The following is a 14497-nucleotide window of genomic DNA, read 5'->3' as shown; positions in this document are numbered from 1 at the left end:
GTCTGTATGTATCTGTCTGTCCGTTTTTTCTGTCTGTCTCTATCTCAGTCAATCTATCTGTCTGCCTGTTTTTTCTATCTGTCTGCCTGTTTTTTCTATCTGTCTGTTTTTTCTATCTGTCTGTCTGTCTTTTCTGTCTACCTGTTTTCTCTGTCTGTCTTTTCTATCTATCTGTCTGTATGTATCTGTCTGTCTGTTTTTTCTGTCTGTCTGTCTCTATCTCAGTCAGTCTATCTGTCTGCCTGTTTTTTTCTATCTGTCTGCCTGTTTTTTCTATCTGTCTGTCTGTTTTTTCTATCTGTCTGTCTGTCTGTCTTTTCTGTCTACCTGTTTTCTCTATCTGTCTGTCTTTTCTATCTATCTGTCTTTTCTATCTGTCTGTGTTTTCTGTCTGTTTTCTATAATTCTATCTCTGTCTGTCTGTTTGCCTGCCTGCCTGCCTGCCTGCCTGCCTGTCTGTCTGTCTGTCTGTCTGTCTGTCTGTCTGTCTGTCTGTCTGTCTGTCTGTCTGTCTGTCTGTTATCTATCTATCAATCTGAATGATATTTTACAATATGTTTGTCTGTTTAAACATATACAGGACATCTCTACCTACTGTTTGAATATATAACTGGTTTTTTGAATATATTCAACCCTCTACGATCATGTTGGAGAAAGAATCGTCATTGGCTAGTACATTTTTGTTTTTACTTGCCAGACTTTTGATGATATGTAAGCATAATGTAACTAAAAAATATATTAAGCAAACTGAGAGAAAGGGCCTCTTCATATATATTCACGCAATATAGTATATTGTAATTTTTTTTATATATATATTTTGCTTTATGATTTTAATCATATTTTAGCTTTTTAAAAATGTACAAATTTCACATTCTATCAATTTATATGATGTCATGAAATCGCATTTTTAATAATGATACAAGCTGTTGTCACTGTTTGAAATTTCGTACACATTTTTAACAAAACAATTCACAAGGTAGGAACCTAATAATGAAAATTAGGGGTCAGGATTGTGAAATTTGGCTGACAATTAATTGTCAAACAAATAATTGCTATTATGATGATTAATTGTCTGTTTTAGATGTTTCACGAATATGACGATTAAATACCATACAAACTCACTATGTGTGCTTCATGCACACAACAAAGTAATTTATACAAATTTATCTTGGGTCATATAATAAAATAAGGGTATATGATTTCCTTTTCAAGCTTCAAAAACGTATGAATGACAGTCAAATATAAAAGTATACAATTTAAAATAATATTTTAATTATCAAAATATGTATAAATAACTAAAATATATCTCTCTTATTTGTCCTATTTACTTTTGATCCATTGGAATATTTCAATGTTTTGTTTTCTTTTGTAACCCAGCCAACCTGTATAGCTATTATATGATATTATATTATATTATGCAATAGTAAAATATTTCTGCCTTAAATTCTTCACTTTCACACATTATTTTAAGGCTCTCTGATTAACTCACAAGCCCTTATTTCTCATGAAGGAAGACTTTGAGATTCTGTTTCTTGCATTTTATTATCTCCACAGAAATAGAGCAGGGCATCTCCTCTGTCTCACTGTTATTAACACTGCGTGAATAAACCCACAATGACCATGGACATTTGACATTACATGGCCGTTAAGTGAAACCGGAGCGCTTTGCGTTCACAAAATTCGCTGGAGTTTGGCGCAAGCCTCTGTAGATGGTGTGGACATCAGAGCACTTGAGAAGTGGTTCATCTTCACACACTCTCAAGAGAGCTGCTCTTGTGACGTCCGCGGTGCGGTTCCCTGAGATGCTCGGAGTTCAACTGAATGAGACACAAGTGCTCATGAGACAGCATGCAGGGAAAGACGAGGCTGAATCCAGCTTCTTAATCAGCTGCTTTTTATTCAGTAAAAGGGCCTCGGTGCTTCGACACTACACAACTCTATCACTGGCCAGTGAAATGTTAATATTGCCAGTGGCTAATAACAGACGTATTTGGTCGCATAGTGCGAAATTTACTCGCATATGCAAGTGATTTACTCGCAATGTAGAGGGCTGATATATATGTGTTTCTTCCTGTCTCTCTGAACCTCTATGTGTTTGCTTATGTAACCATATATAGTACCTGTCTCCCCTTCTTTCAATTTGTCTAAACTAGGGATGCGCTGATACCACTTTTTGTCTTCCGATCCGATTCTGATATTGGAAATCTCAGTATCGGCCAATACTGGTCCCAAGCCGATACCAGTGTTGTTGTTTTTTTTTTTGTTTTGTTTTTTTTTTTTGCATAATCAGTTTAGAATATCTTTACATTATTGTGTGGAACTAATTGGGAGTACTCTTTAATATGTAAAGAAACACAAACCTCTAACTACAAATTATTTCAATATAAATGTATAGCTTATTAAGAAACACTTTATTATTAACTAGTATACTGGATAATATAGCAGCAAAATTAACAGGAATTCCAGACTTCAAGTCTTCAGTAGAAAAAAATGATTTTTTTATTTTTTTTTTGCAAAATTTTCTCAACTTGTATCTGGACTTTAAAGGATTCAGATCTCTTTTTTTGTTCAAGTTGTAAGTTATCAGTTCACTTTTCACACAGTTATTTTTTGGAACCCATTCAACTTAAATATTGTTATAATTTGTAAACAAATGATAATAATAATATATTATAATAGTAATATATCTCAATCGTGCACCTTTAACTTTTAAACCATCACGCTTTTATTTTGGCATTCTAATCTCTCCAGGAAGTCCTGTATGTGTCTGTTTGTAGGCAAGTTCACAGCAGTTTAATTCGCTTCTTATTCAAATTCTGGTAAAATGCACGTCCGGTGCCGTTCTAAATGCATATTATAAGTGAACCGAACTATTGAGCATCTACATCTGAAATGCTGTTCTTGAGTAGCGCTCAAATATTACGCACCACTGTGAAGGCTAAAAATAGGTGCGTGTGTGTGTCAACAGAGCAGCGCCATTCAATAACACGCTGGGGCAGCATGTGCATACTATATATTTACTTATGAAACACAGCCTTTTGTGATTCACAGAGCTATCGCACGTCTTCGAGTGGCTTTGAATAAAATGCACGAGTCATATGAACTGCTTTAATGGTGTTTTTATGGTTCATTTTTGGAGCTTGACAGTAATGAACATGACTAACACACAGTATCGGATTTGGATCAGGCTCGTCAGACCGATACCCGATCCATTTAAAAACGTCAGTATCGGAGCCGATACCGATCCAGGTATCGGATCGGTGCATCCCTAGTCTAAACACTATCATGTTTAGTGTCTTTATGATTAAATACAAATGAACTGAATCAATATCAGTCTGCTTTTATCTGGACAGTTACTTTTATGTCATTTTCTATATTTAAGTGAACACTTTTGTTTGCATGTCCAACTGTATTTGCTCTCTGTTTATAAAATCTTTCCAGAATCCCAATGTCACACAAACTCGGCAATGTACGTACAGTGCTTAATAGTTCATGTTAGGACTAGCTTTAAGGTATTTGAAGATGCTTTTTTTTTATTTTATTTTTTTATAAGTAAATGTAACATTATTAAAGCTATATTTGTACAGACATGCTAACTGAGAAGTTGCTTTTCATAAGTTTGACAGGTCTTTGCAAAGACCTGTTAACTAAAGTATGAGTTAGAGTGATGTCAGAGATAGTTAAAGAAACATTCTCTTGGCACAGTGCTTTTTTAGACTGCGTAAGCGAGTGATATTTGAGTCCTGCGTGATTACTTTGGGTACTCAACTCCTATCAGAACTGAATAAGCAATTATTTGCATTGTTTGGAAAAGACTTGAGGGTGAGTAAATGATGACACATTTAACATATTTGGGTGAAACTATTCCTTTAAATATAAGTATTGGCAAGTAAGTTAAAGACTCTTGACCAAGTTTTGTTTTTTGCAGTTTTTGTGATCATTCTCTAGTGACTGTCAGTCCGTTCAGGTGACCTTGTTTGAGCTTTCTTCTACTTGTCACTCTGCAGGACGGACACCAGACACTTGCCCTGAGGCAGCAAAGAGACTTTTCCCATCGCACCCATCCCGTGGCTGGATGTTCTGTCAGCCCTCACCTGTCGTCTTCCGGGAACAGCTGTATCAGACGCCTCTCCCAGGACACTCCTGGTAGGGGACGAAAAACTCAGTGTGAGAGAATATGGATGACATCTTTACTCAGTGCCGTGAAGGCAATGCGGTAGCCGTCCGCCTCTGGTTGGACAACACAGAGAATGACCTTAACCAGGGGTGAGTGAATTGTAGAGTATGTATTTGAATCCTCGAGCCCAGAATATGGATAACAGCATTGAACGTGGTACGATCTGTTGCGGCTTTCCATTACGGCATTTACTATTGCGGTTGTTCAGACTTTCACAACTACTTATTTGTGGTGTTGGATACTGTAGTCTTGCTTTCGTCGAGACTCCTTAATCTGTTCAGTATGTCTATTACATGGCTCTCCGGAATACATAATTCTGATTGGTCAATTGCAGCATCCTGCAGTCAGATGTTTTTGTAAAATGACGGTATATCTGACCGTTGTCACTGGCATCTTCTACACTTTACTAGTTTCATGTGTCTCGTGTCAGTGCGTCATCTCTTTCTTCTCTGTTCAAATTGTCAAAATTGCAATCAACATTGTAGAGAACATTCTCTGTTTGTTGTTTCCCCCTCCACATTAGCGACTTCTGCTGTCTTGTCCCTTATTTCACCCCTCATATTGTTATCTGTCCTCAAATCCCTGGGCGCAGTAGAACACTGAAAGTAAGATGATGAGGGTAGATTTTAATTACATTTCGTCTGTGTTGTGGGTTTCATTCATTTATTTGGCCTTTCATGGCATAGACAGTTATGGGTTTAGATTTAGATCAGACTGTTTTCAGGTAAGTAATGTTAATAACCTGGTGCAATTTTGAGAACTGTGAGAATTATTTTGTGGCTTTACTGTCTAAGCTAATTTAGAGGTCTCATCTTATGTTTTATGTTCAATATTAGTTTATTACTCCTTTATCATACTTTGTATTTTATTTTTCACATGAAAATATGAGTGGTGCTTGACCATGCAAAACTACCTGCCATGATGCTAGGGTGTTACTATGTGGTTGCCAAGTAGTGGTGCACCGATCAGGAAATTTGAGGCCGATACGATAACTGATATTTTAACACTGTGATTGTCCGATACCAATCCGATCACCGGTTGCCACACTTTTACGTGTTATATATTAATGCCCCACACTGTAAAATTACATTCAGTTTATATTCATTATAAAAATGCTAACATTTATTTGAATTAAAAACAGTTTTGAATAGTTCTGTTGTCACTATCAAAGACCATTTTGACATATTGGCAACCAGTAAACCCCATGAGAGCATCATACACAGCAGAGACACATTTAAAAATAAGAGATATATACACTATGATTTAATTTTGGGTTCTCACAAAATACCGTTTTTATGAGTGACTGATGAGAGATTGAGAGCACCCAATCGCTCGCAAATTAAGAGCACACAAATGTGAAACTAAGTGGGTGCATTAACACTCAAACTGTCTCTCGCTCCACACATCGTCTATCGCAACCTGCATTACATGAAGTATACTCAGATTTGTATTTGCATCTTTATTTGTTGTTTAATTCATTTTACATCTGTATGCAATATCTTTGTCTTCTCCTTCTTACTGTACAGCAAATCAGAATTACTACCGTGATGACTCTTGAAAATGGGCACCTTACAATTCATACCCATGTAGGCTAATATTATATTTTTAAACAAACGGGCATATTCAACTGAATTACAGCATGCCTAAAAGTGTACATTCGCAAATGCTTAGAATAACTTATAATTCACCCTTCAGTGGCCGCACTGTAATGCTTAGAGGGCTGAGCAAGTGCTCATTCATTAGAGTAGCAGTGTATGTGTGATTTTGTGAGTGGTGCATTAAAAAAATATCGGCACGGAATCTAAGCACGATCAGATGATCACCGATTAAAGACAAATATCGTCCGATAGCAATCAGTGGCTGATCAATCGGTGCATCCCTATTGCCAAGGTGTTCGGAGTAGTTTTAGGGCTTTACTGTAAGATTAAGTCAAAAGACCCTACCTCTAAGTAGTATCATATTCTGGTCCCTAGATATGGCTCAGGTCCTTCCTTTAATGTAAGTCTGTGGCATTTTATGTAATGTCATTTTATTGTCCGTCGGTCAAATAAGTTTGATATGAAAGTAAAAGCATGCATGTCCTTCAACAATCTGAATGATCTGAGGTATCATTCATGGCCATAGCACAAACTATGACAAGTTTTGTGTTCAAGTTTAACACTTAAAATGAAGCAGTACTTAAAATAGTTCAAATCCCTAACCCTAAGTATGAGCAATAGTAATATTAGTGTTTGCTTTAATGTATTAAGTTGAAGGTGCATTGTTCGTCTTCTAAGTCGTTTTGGATAACTGTAAATGTGTAATTGTACCGTCTTGTGAATTTTGTGAAAATTGTCATCGTTGGAAGTTCAGGTTTAAAGAAATATGACCTGAGATATTCTGTCTTCATCTTGTATGCACAACTGAAAACTTTTCACACGTGTTGAAGGCCAGAATTGAAATTCTAGCCCTATATGGTGCAAGGGATACTCAAGGGTTGATCCATGCACCCTCTTCAAATACCCCCACCTCTGCCAAGCTCCATCACAAACAGCCTTGGTCTGCCTTCCTTCACTATTGTGTCCCAGAACAGCTAAAAAGCAGAAAAGAGAGAAATACATTAAGGCAGGGGTGCTGGAAGGTAGATCTCCACTTGCTATCAGGACAAGAATGATTACATGGAAGAAACGAGTCAAAGAAGAATGGTTCTTTAGTGCAGATTCAGCATGGGTTCAGCAAATTGCAGGCAATGGCTAGTTACATTAAGTTCTTTTTTTTTTTTTTTTTTTTTTTACTAGCGAGGCATGTTGTAACATCCAATTTAGATTACAATGTAGGCATTTCCTGAGCGCTTTACATGGCTGAAGTTGTGACTTTGAAATTATTTGGCGAAGGAAGTATATTTGACTTTAGATATGCAGCATGCAAGGGAAAAAAATGGCAACTTAAATAGCATATTACCCAAAAATAAGAAAATACCTTTATTTATTTTGTGCTTGCATTGCATGTTATATGTAATTTCCCTACTATGAACAACAGCAGATGCTTTAAAGTCCTGCAGACGTTTAGTTGAGCATGGGGGTATGTGTAGGAGTAACATACTAACAAAAGAAATCTATGGTGTATGTCTCATTTGTGACTCAGAACAGGGGAGGAGGGAAGGTCTGGACCAAAACTAAATGGTTGGAACGAATAGTTTCCGTACGATGAGCTCACCAACCAAAGCTTGCTGACTTGAGCAATACCAGTCCACTCTGTCATTTCTCTCTCTCTCTGCTCAACCATTTCAAGTGTTTTCTCTTTCCAAAAATAGAAAAACTCCAGCTTAGGGATTTGTTGTGAGGTTCACCTAATGAAATCATTTTGCTGCTGTTTGGTAGAGACCTGCTTCCAGCATATATGCCAAATGTGGTTACATTTTGTGCAGTGGCGGGTAATTTTGGACATTTAACAGGGCTCGAAATTAACTTTTTTACTTGGTAGCACTGGTGCTCCCAACTTCAAAAAGTTAGGAGCACCAGCAAAAATTTAGGAGCACCCACCGAAAATTAAGGAGCACCACAACTACAATTTATATAATACTAAATAGGCTATGTATTTTAAACAACATCTTCACCATCAGCATTGGCGTGTTCCACCTCAACATGTCTGACGAGGATGTTTGTGGAAGTGATGGGTCGTTCATGAACGATTCATTCATTTTGAACGAATCTTTTATGTGACTCATAAGAACGAGTAGTCTCAGAGAGTGATTCGTTCATTTTGTGTTGACCGCGCATGTGCATTGCGCAACCTTCGTTTGTTTGTTACGTGAAAACCGCAAACGAACGAAGGAAACAGAAAATATTAGTTCACCTTTCAACTCTTTTGGTCCGAGTCGTTCGTTCTTTTGTCACGTGACAGCTGTATACGCTATGTATTGCTCATACAGGAAACAGAAATTATTAGTTTACCTCTCGAGTCTTCTGGTCCGAGTCGTTCGTTCTTTTGTCACGTGACAGAAGAACGAACGACTCAGACAAGAAGACTCAATCCAGAGGTGAACTAATCATTTGTTTCTCATAATTTGTCCTTGGCTGCATTAACAATGTTTCCTTATTGGGACTATAATCAAAGTTTGCGTAAGTAGACATGTTGGGGGATTTGGCTATTGAAAATGTAACATATTAATTTAATTCTGCTCAAATGAACATGAACTAAATGACTTGAAAAAAGATTTGTTCATTTTGCTGAACGAGACTCAAAGATTCAAGTCTGTAAAATGATCCGATCTTCCCATCACTAGTTCATGGGCTGTCCATCAAGCAGGATGCGGACATACACTATCACACACTCCTTGACAGACAGGTCGGTGTCTCCATCAATGATGAATGAGATGTACTGAGCTGACGATACTTTAACTGCGGTGTTCTCACAGATGGTATTTGCTATCACGCCGATGATGTTGGCACATGACTTGTCATTTGCATATGTCATGTTGATCTCAACGCCGTTCATTTTCATGAGCTGCAACATGGGTTTAAATTTAGTGAAGTCGAGCTCTTCTTTGGCGATGGTGTAGGCGGTGTTAAATTTCATGTTCAGCTCTGCCAATTTAACGGAACGTCCGGCAGCATCCTGACGATTAAAAGCTTCAGCAATCGAACGTGATGCTGAATTCTTTACCACACACTTGTCCCAGCATTTCTTGTACTTGGCGCTCTCCCCGTGTTTAATCAAGCTCTCGCGCTTAAAATGTGTGGATTCAGTGGCGAACGCAGTGTTACCTGCAACCTCTGTCCCACAGGCTTTACAGTGAACGCAGTGCATTAAGCCATTTTCATAGCGGAGCCACTTGAAGTCTTTCAGCCACTCTCTCCGAAAACTGTAAGCCTTCTTTTCCGCTGGTGGATCCACATTCACCACATGATCGCCATCACCAACTCCAGGAGTTACATTATCTGTAACTTTAGGCAGCTTACAAAAGAAATCAGTGTTCTTTTCATCTTCTCTCTTCAGCTCTTTACATTTCGTGCGCTAGTTAGCTCCCTGTCACGTGACAACGGAGCGCGGTGAAAGGGAGTGATTGACGGCTAATATTAACCAATCTAAAATCTGCATTAAATTTAAGAATGTAAAGATGAATTTTAATTGGAAATGTAACATTGAATAGAACGATGGACCGGTCACTGTATCAGTTTACAGCAGGCACATAGTGCAGTAATTAGCGAACGTTTTGTAGAGAAATAAAAACCGGTCGCACCACAACAATTATTGCACTCGCACAAATGCTCCCAAATATATTTTGAGTTCGCACAGATTAAATTTCGGGAGTATATGCGATATGGTCACAATTTTGAGCCTTGTTTAATTAGTCATTTTTTACCTCATTGAGCATTCTGCGGAGTGCCCTTTGAATAATCTTGGATATTTTTGGAATAATTTTGGATAATTGGCAACCTTTTTGACATGGAGTGCCATTTTTTTATTTTCCTGGTCATTGGCCAAGACCCCCCAACCTACCACCCCCCCCCCCCCCCCCCGACACACACACTTGTGAAAATGTTTTTATTTTGCATTTTTCTAATTTATTTGTTTATTTTTAATTACAAATAATATTATCAGCATTAACAGTTTGAGTGAAAAATGTGGGTGCAAAACCCAGTGAATATGATATGATCCTGCATGTGAATTTTCACAGAGCATCTTGTGAAAGTGCTTTAATGAAAGAACCTGAAGACGCTGACTACCACACCTGGAGTCGCAAGTTCGAATCCAGGGCGTGCTGAGTGACTCCAGTCCAGTCTGGAGTCTAGTCTGGCTTCCTAAGCAACCAATTGGCCCGGTTGCTAGGGTGGGTAGAGTCACGTTGGGTTAACCTCCTCGTGGTTGCCATAATGTGGTTCTCGCTCTCGGTGGGGCGCGTGGTGAACTGTGCGTGGATGCCGCAGAGAATAGCGTGAAGCCTCCACACGCGCTAGGTCTCCGTGGTAACGCGCTCAACAAGCCACGTGATAAGATGTGCGGATTGCTGGTCTCAGACGCAGAGGCAACTGAGATTCGTCCTCCGCCACCCGGATATGTTACTACATACAGTATAGTGTAAAGCCTTCCCAAAAGAGTGGAAGCTGTTATTACAGCAAAGGGGGAAATTGATGCCTAAGGTTTTGAAATCAAATGTTCATCAAGCACATATGGTGTCCACAAACTTTTGGCCATATAGTGTATTTCTTATATTATGTCATACATTTTTCAAAATCACACAGAGGGGTAATTACTAGCACGTTGTTAGCAACAGCAAGAGAGGAGCAGGCTATTTTACTTATATTAAGTTTTTCGCACCTGCATTCCAACCTACATCTTGATGTAATCCTTCCTCATGATCACGCAGTGTGTTTTCATCAGCTGAATGGGATACTAAACACTATTAAAGTGTGACGAGACTCGCACTGTGTGTGCAAGCCATTCGCGTATCACAAGCCCACTATATACAGTTGTGCTCAAAAGTTTGCATAACCTGGCAGAAATTGTGAAATTTTGGCATTGATTTTGAAAATATGATTGATCATGCAAAAAATTTTTTTTTTTAAGTTTTAAGTCTTTTATTTAAGGATAGTGATCATATGAAGCCATTTATCATCACATAGTTGTTTGGCTCCTTTTTAAATCATAATGGTAACAGAAATCACCCAAATGGCCCTGATCAAAAGTTTACATACCCTTGAATGTTTGGCCTTGTTACAGACGCTCAAGGTAACACACACAGGTTTAAATGGCAATTAAAGGTTAATTTCCCACACCTGTGGCTTTTAAAATTGCAATTAGTGTCTGTGTATAAATAGTCAATGAGTTTGTTAGCTCTCACGTGGATACACTGAGCAGGCTAGATACTGAGCCATGGGGAGCAGAAAAGAACTGTCAAAAGACCTGCGTAACAAGGTAATGGAACTTTATAAAGATGGAAAAGGATATAAAAAGATATCCAAAGCCTTGAAAATGCCAGTCAGTACTGTTCAATCACTTATTAAGAAGTGGAAAATTCGGGGATCTCTTGATACCAAGCCAAGGTCAGGTAGACCAAGAAAGATTTCATCACAACTGCCAGAAGAATTGTTCAGGATACAAAGAAAAACCCACAGGTAACCTCAGGAGATATACAGGCTGCTCTGGAAAAAGACGGTGTGGTTGTTTCAAGGAGCCCAATACGACGATACTTGAACAAAAATGAGCTGCATGGTCGAGTTGCCGGAAAGAAGCCAATGCCACAAAAAAGCCCGGTTACAATATGCCTGACAACACCTTGACATGCCTCACAGTTTCTGGCACACTGTAATTTGGAGTGACGAGACCAAAATAGAGCTTTATGGTCACAACCATAAGCGCTATGTTTGGAGAGGGGTCAACAAGTATTGTGCTCCTTGAATCAGGGCCATTTGGGTGATTTCTGTTATCATTATGATTTAAAAAGGAGCCAAATATCTATGTGATAATAAACGGCTTCATATGATCACTATCCTTAAATAAAAGACCGTTTTTTCGCCTATTTTCAAAATCAATGCCAAAATGTCACAATTTCTGCCAGGGTGTGCAAACTTTTGAGCACAACTGTGTGTGTGTGTGTGTATATATATATATATATGTATATATATATATATATATATATAATGTGTATATATAACATAGTATAAAAAACATGTAATTTATACAGTATATGAAAAATAAGTGGCTGGTAAAATTGGGCATTCACCAGCCACTTTGTACCCTGTTAATTTTGTACCCTGCCTGCTTCTGTTCACAAAAGCAGCAATGAGTAGAGGGACTGTGTGATTCATTTCTGTTAAAGGGCCATGTGGAGTTTTAGCATGGCTGCAGATATCATGACCTTACGTGTTTGTGGGAGGAGACAGGAAATAGCAGACATACATGGGTGTTTTGTATGCTCTGCGTTTTAAATGTTATGTCAGTCAGGAAACTGGACTTGGCTGAACATATCTATAGAGATCCTTATCTAGATATACATTATGTTCTCAAAGGAAAGGTCCTGAAAATTTGGCCGTTAGGTCTTTGAAGGGTTTGAAGCCTTCACTGAAGTTGTAAATTTCTGGATTTATCTTTTAAGCTTTAAAGTCAACATGAAATCAAAATTGACCATATTTACTTTAATACTTATTCATGTTCTTATTGTGCCTGATTCATTAATGCATGTTATCCCAAAATAAAAAAGTTTGTCTTTGTAATCTTTCATCAAAATGCAATAACTTTCTTTGCTTCTGAAATAAGTGGACTTAAGAAACAACCAAATAGCTATAGATCGCAACAGCGCCCTCCCTTTTTTTTTTTCAGCCATCTTGGTTCTAGAAGTATTTTTGTCATTAATTTTTTCCAAAGGGATTTCCTAAAATCATTCATGAAATAATTCTAAGCCACCAACCAAACCGCTCCAAGGTGAATCACAAAGTTACAAACTTTGATTTTAAGCAAAAAGTATTTGGGAAAAAGTCAGACAAAAAGACAAAGTTACATGACAAAGTCATTAATGAGGGAATGAACTACAATCCCATGAAACATTGCTAATGGCGTTACTGAAAAAATATACAGATATATGCAAATATATAAATAGTTTGAAGACGTAGGGAGACTGACTCGGTCGTGTCGTTTGCAGTGCATCATGAAAGTGGGCGTTTGGTGCTGAGCTATTTTGCCGTGATTGGTGGATCTTTCTTCACCAGGATTTCTGCTACCAAAAATGATTTTTGAAAAATGAAGTTGACATAACATGGACTGAGTACTTCAGCTGTAGAAAATACCATTGATTAACCTCTGACCTCATGGTAGGCCTGTATTTGTTTTCAAGTTATCATAAAAAATCTATTCCCTACATTTTACCTACAGAACCAAACAGTTGTGCTCTATTTAGGCATTGCTGTAGCAAACTCATATTCAGTTTTTTTTTTTTCTCTTTGAAAATCCTGTTTCATTCGGAAATACGTCATATAAAGGAAAGAAAAAGGATTGCCGATGTTTTTTCGTTTCTTTTTTACTTTGTTTTTATTAGTTTTTAAACAGAATCAGACAATGACAACAGCATGAAAAAAAGAAAAATAATTATTGACAGCAGGTTTTAGCTAGTATCATAGAAGTAAAGAAAAATGACACAAAAAAAGTTAGCAGAAATAAATTAATAAGATAAAATAAAAAGACAAAATAACAGGAAACACACATTGACACGTGAATGCCTTTTCAAATTGACATTATATTATTTAAAAAATGCTTTTTCCCCACACAAATTATATTTAATTTTTTGTGCTCAAATTGTGGCTCAAAGAGTAACTGACACATTTTGTAGCATTTTGTCATTCTTGACATCCAAAAAGGGCTCAGAATTGCTAATGATAGTAGAACAGCAGAAAATTGAAGCTAAATGTTAGGTTATATCATTGTTTGGTTCTGTGACTAGAAAATGAGGAAAAGCCAATCAGAGGCAGCTTTGCAGCATTTTGAGTGAATTAGCCGCTTTGTTAAACACACCCTTAAAAAATTTTTAGGCTATCTTTTTGTTCTTCTTTTTTTACTTTAGTTTTTTTTAGTTGCAGTCTTAAAATCTAGCGTATCACTTCTGTTTTGATGTGCGGTTTGAATCAGCTGTAGCTGCAGTGGATGCATTTAAATCTTTAGCGATATACAGTAGTTCACCGGTTTTTATTTCATTTCCTCATATAACAATCACTTACTTAAACCTTCCCTGCTTCACTAGTCTGGAAACACCTCTAAATACATTTTTAGACCATGACGCCTCTGTAGTATGCTGCGGTTTGTGCCCTAATTCAGTCTGGCTTTTCGCTCAACTGCATTGGTGCTGAAAAGGAGAAACTTAGATCTGGAGTTGTAACCCTAAAATCATTTTTGGATGACCAAAACATAAAGAACAGGGTTTTGTGGACAGAAGGAAGCTCTTAATAAGTGAGGTTTTCAACTCTTTGATCGAATGACGCTGGCCCAAGTTGTGATCCCTCAGCTGTGTGACTCTAATGTCGATGTTTACATTATCTCCCTTTGTAGGTTTGTAGTACTGCTAGTGTGAACTTTCTTTTCCTCTCTCTCTCTCTCTCTCTCTCTCTCCCTCCCTCTCTCTCGTTGTGTGCACGTGTGTGTGTGTGCGTGTGTGTGCTTTTGTTAATGGTCTGTGCACTGTAGATCTGCACATCCTTACAAGGACAAGAGAAACTAACTTTGTACGAATTGACCACAATGCCTGCAATTAAAAAGGCAAGGGCAGTGTGCTGTAATATAATTTCCTCTCTTTTCCACTTTTGTTTGCATAGTCCATTCCTCCAGTCCTTCATTTCTCTCAAGGCATACTGC

The 14497-nt window shown here is 37.7% G+C and overlaps 1 protein-coding gene across 1 annotated transcript in view; it reads left to right on the top strand.

The window, feature by feature from the left end:
- LOC127433397 (integrin-linked protein kinase) overlaps window positions 1-14497 on the top strand; it is a 32990-nt gene that overhangs the window by 1070 nt on the left and 17423 nt on the right. The window contains exon 2 of the mRNA XM_051685269.1: window positions 4008-4266. Coding sequence (XP_051541229.1) covers window positions 4178-4266 — 89 coding nt within the window. The 5' untranslated portion in view covers window positions 4008-4177. The remainder of the gene's footprint in view (window positions 1-4007; window positions 4267-14497) is intronic.

Source organism: Myxocyprinus asiaticus, chromosome 43 (genome assembly GCF_019703515.2).
Source record: "Myxocyprinus asiaticus isolate MX2 ecotype Aquarium Trade chromosome 43, UBuf_Myxa_2, whole genome shotgun sequence".
Lineage (NCBI taxonomy): Eukaryota > Metazoa > Chordata > Actinopteri > Cypriniformes > Catostomidae > Myxocyprinus > Myxocyprinus asiaticus.
Note: the sequence above shows the minus strand (reverse complement) of the source record. Positions and strands in the feature narration are given on the sequence as shown.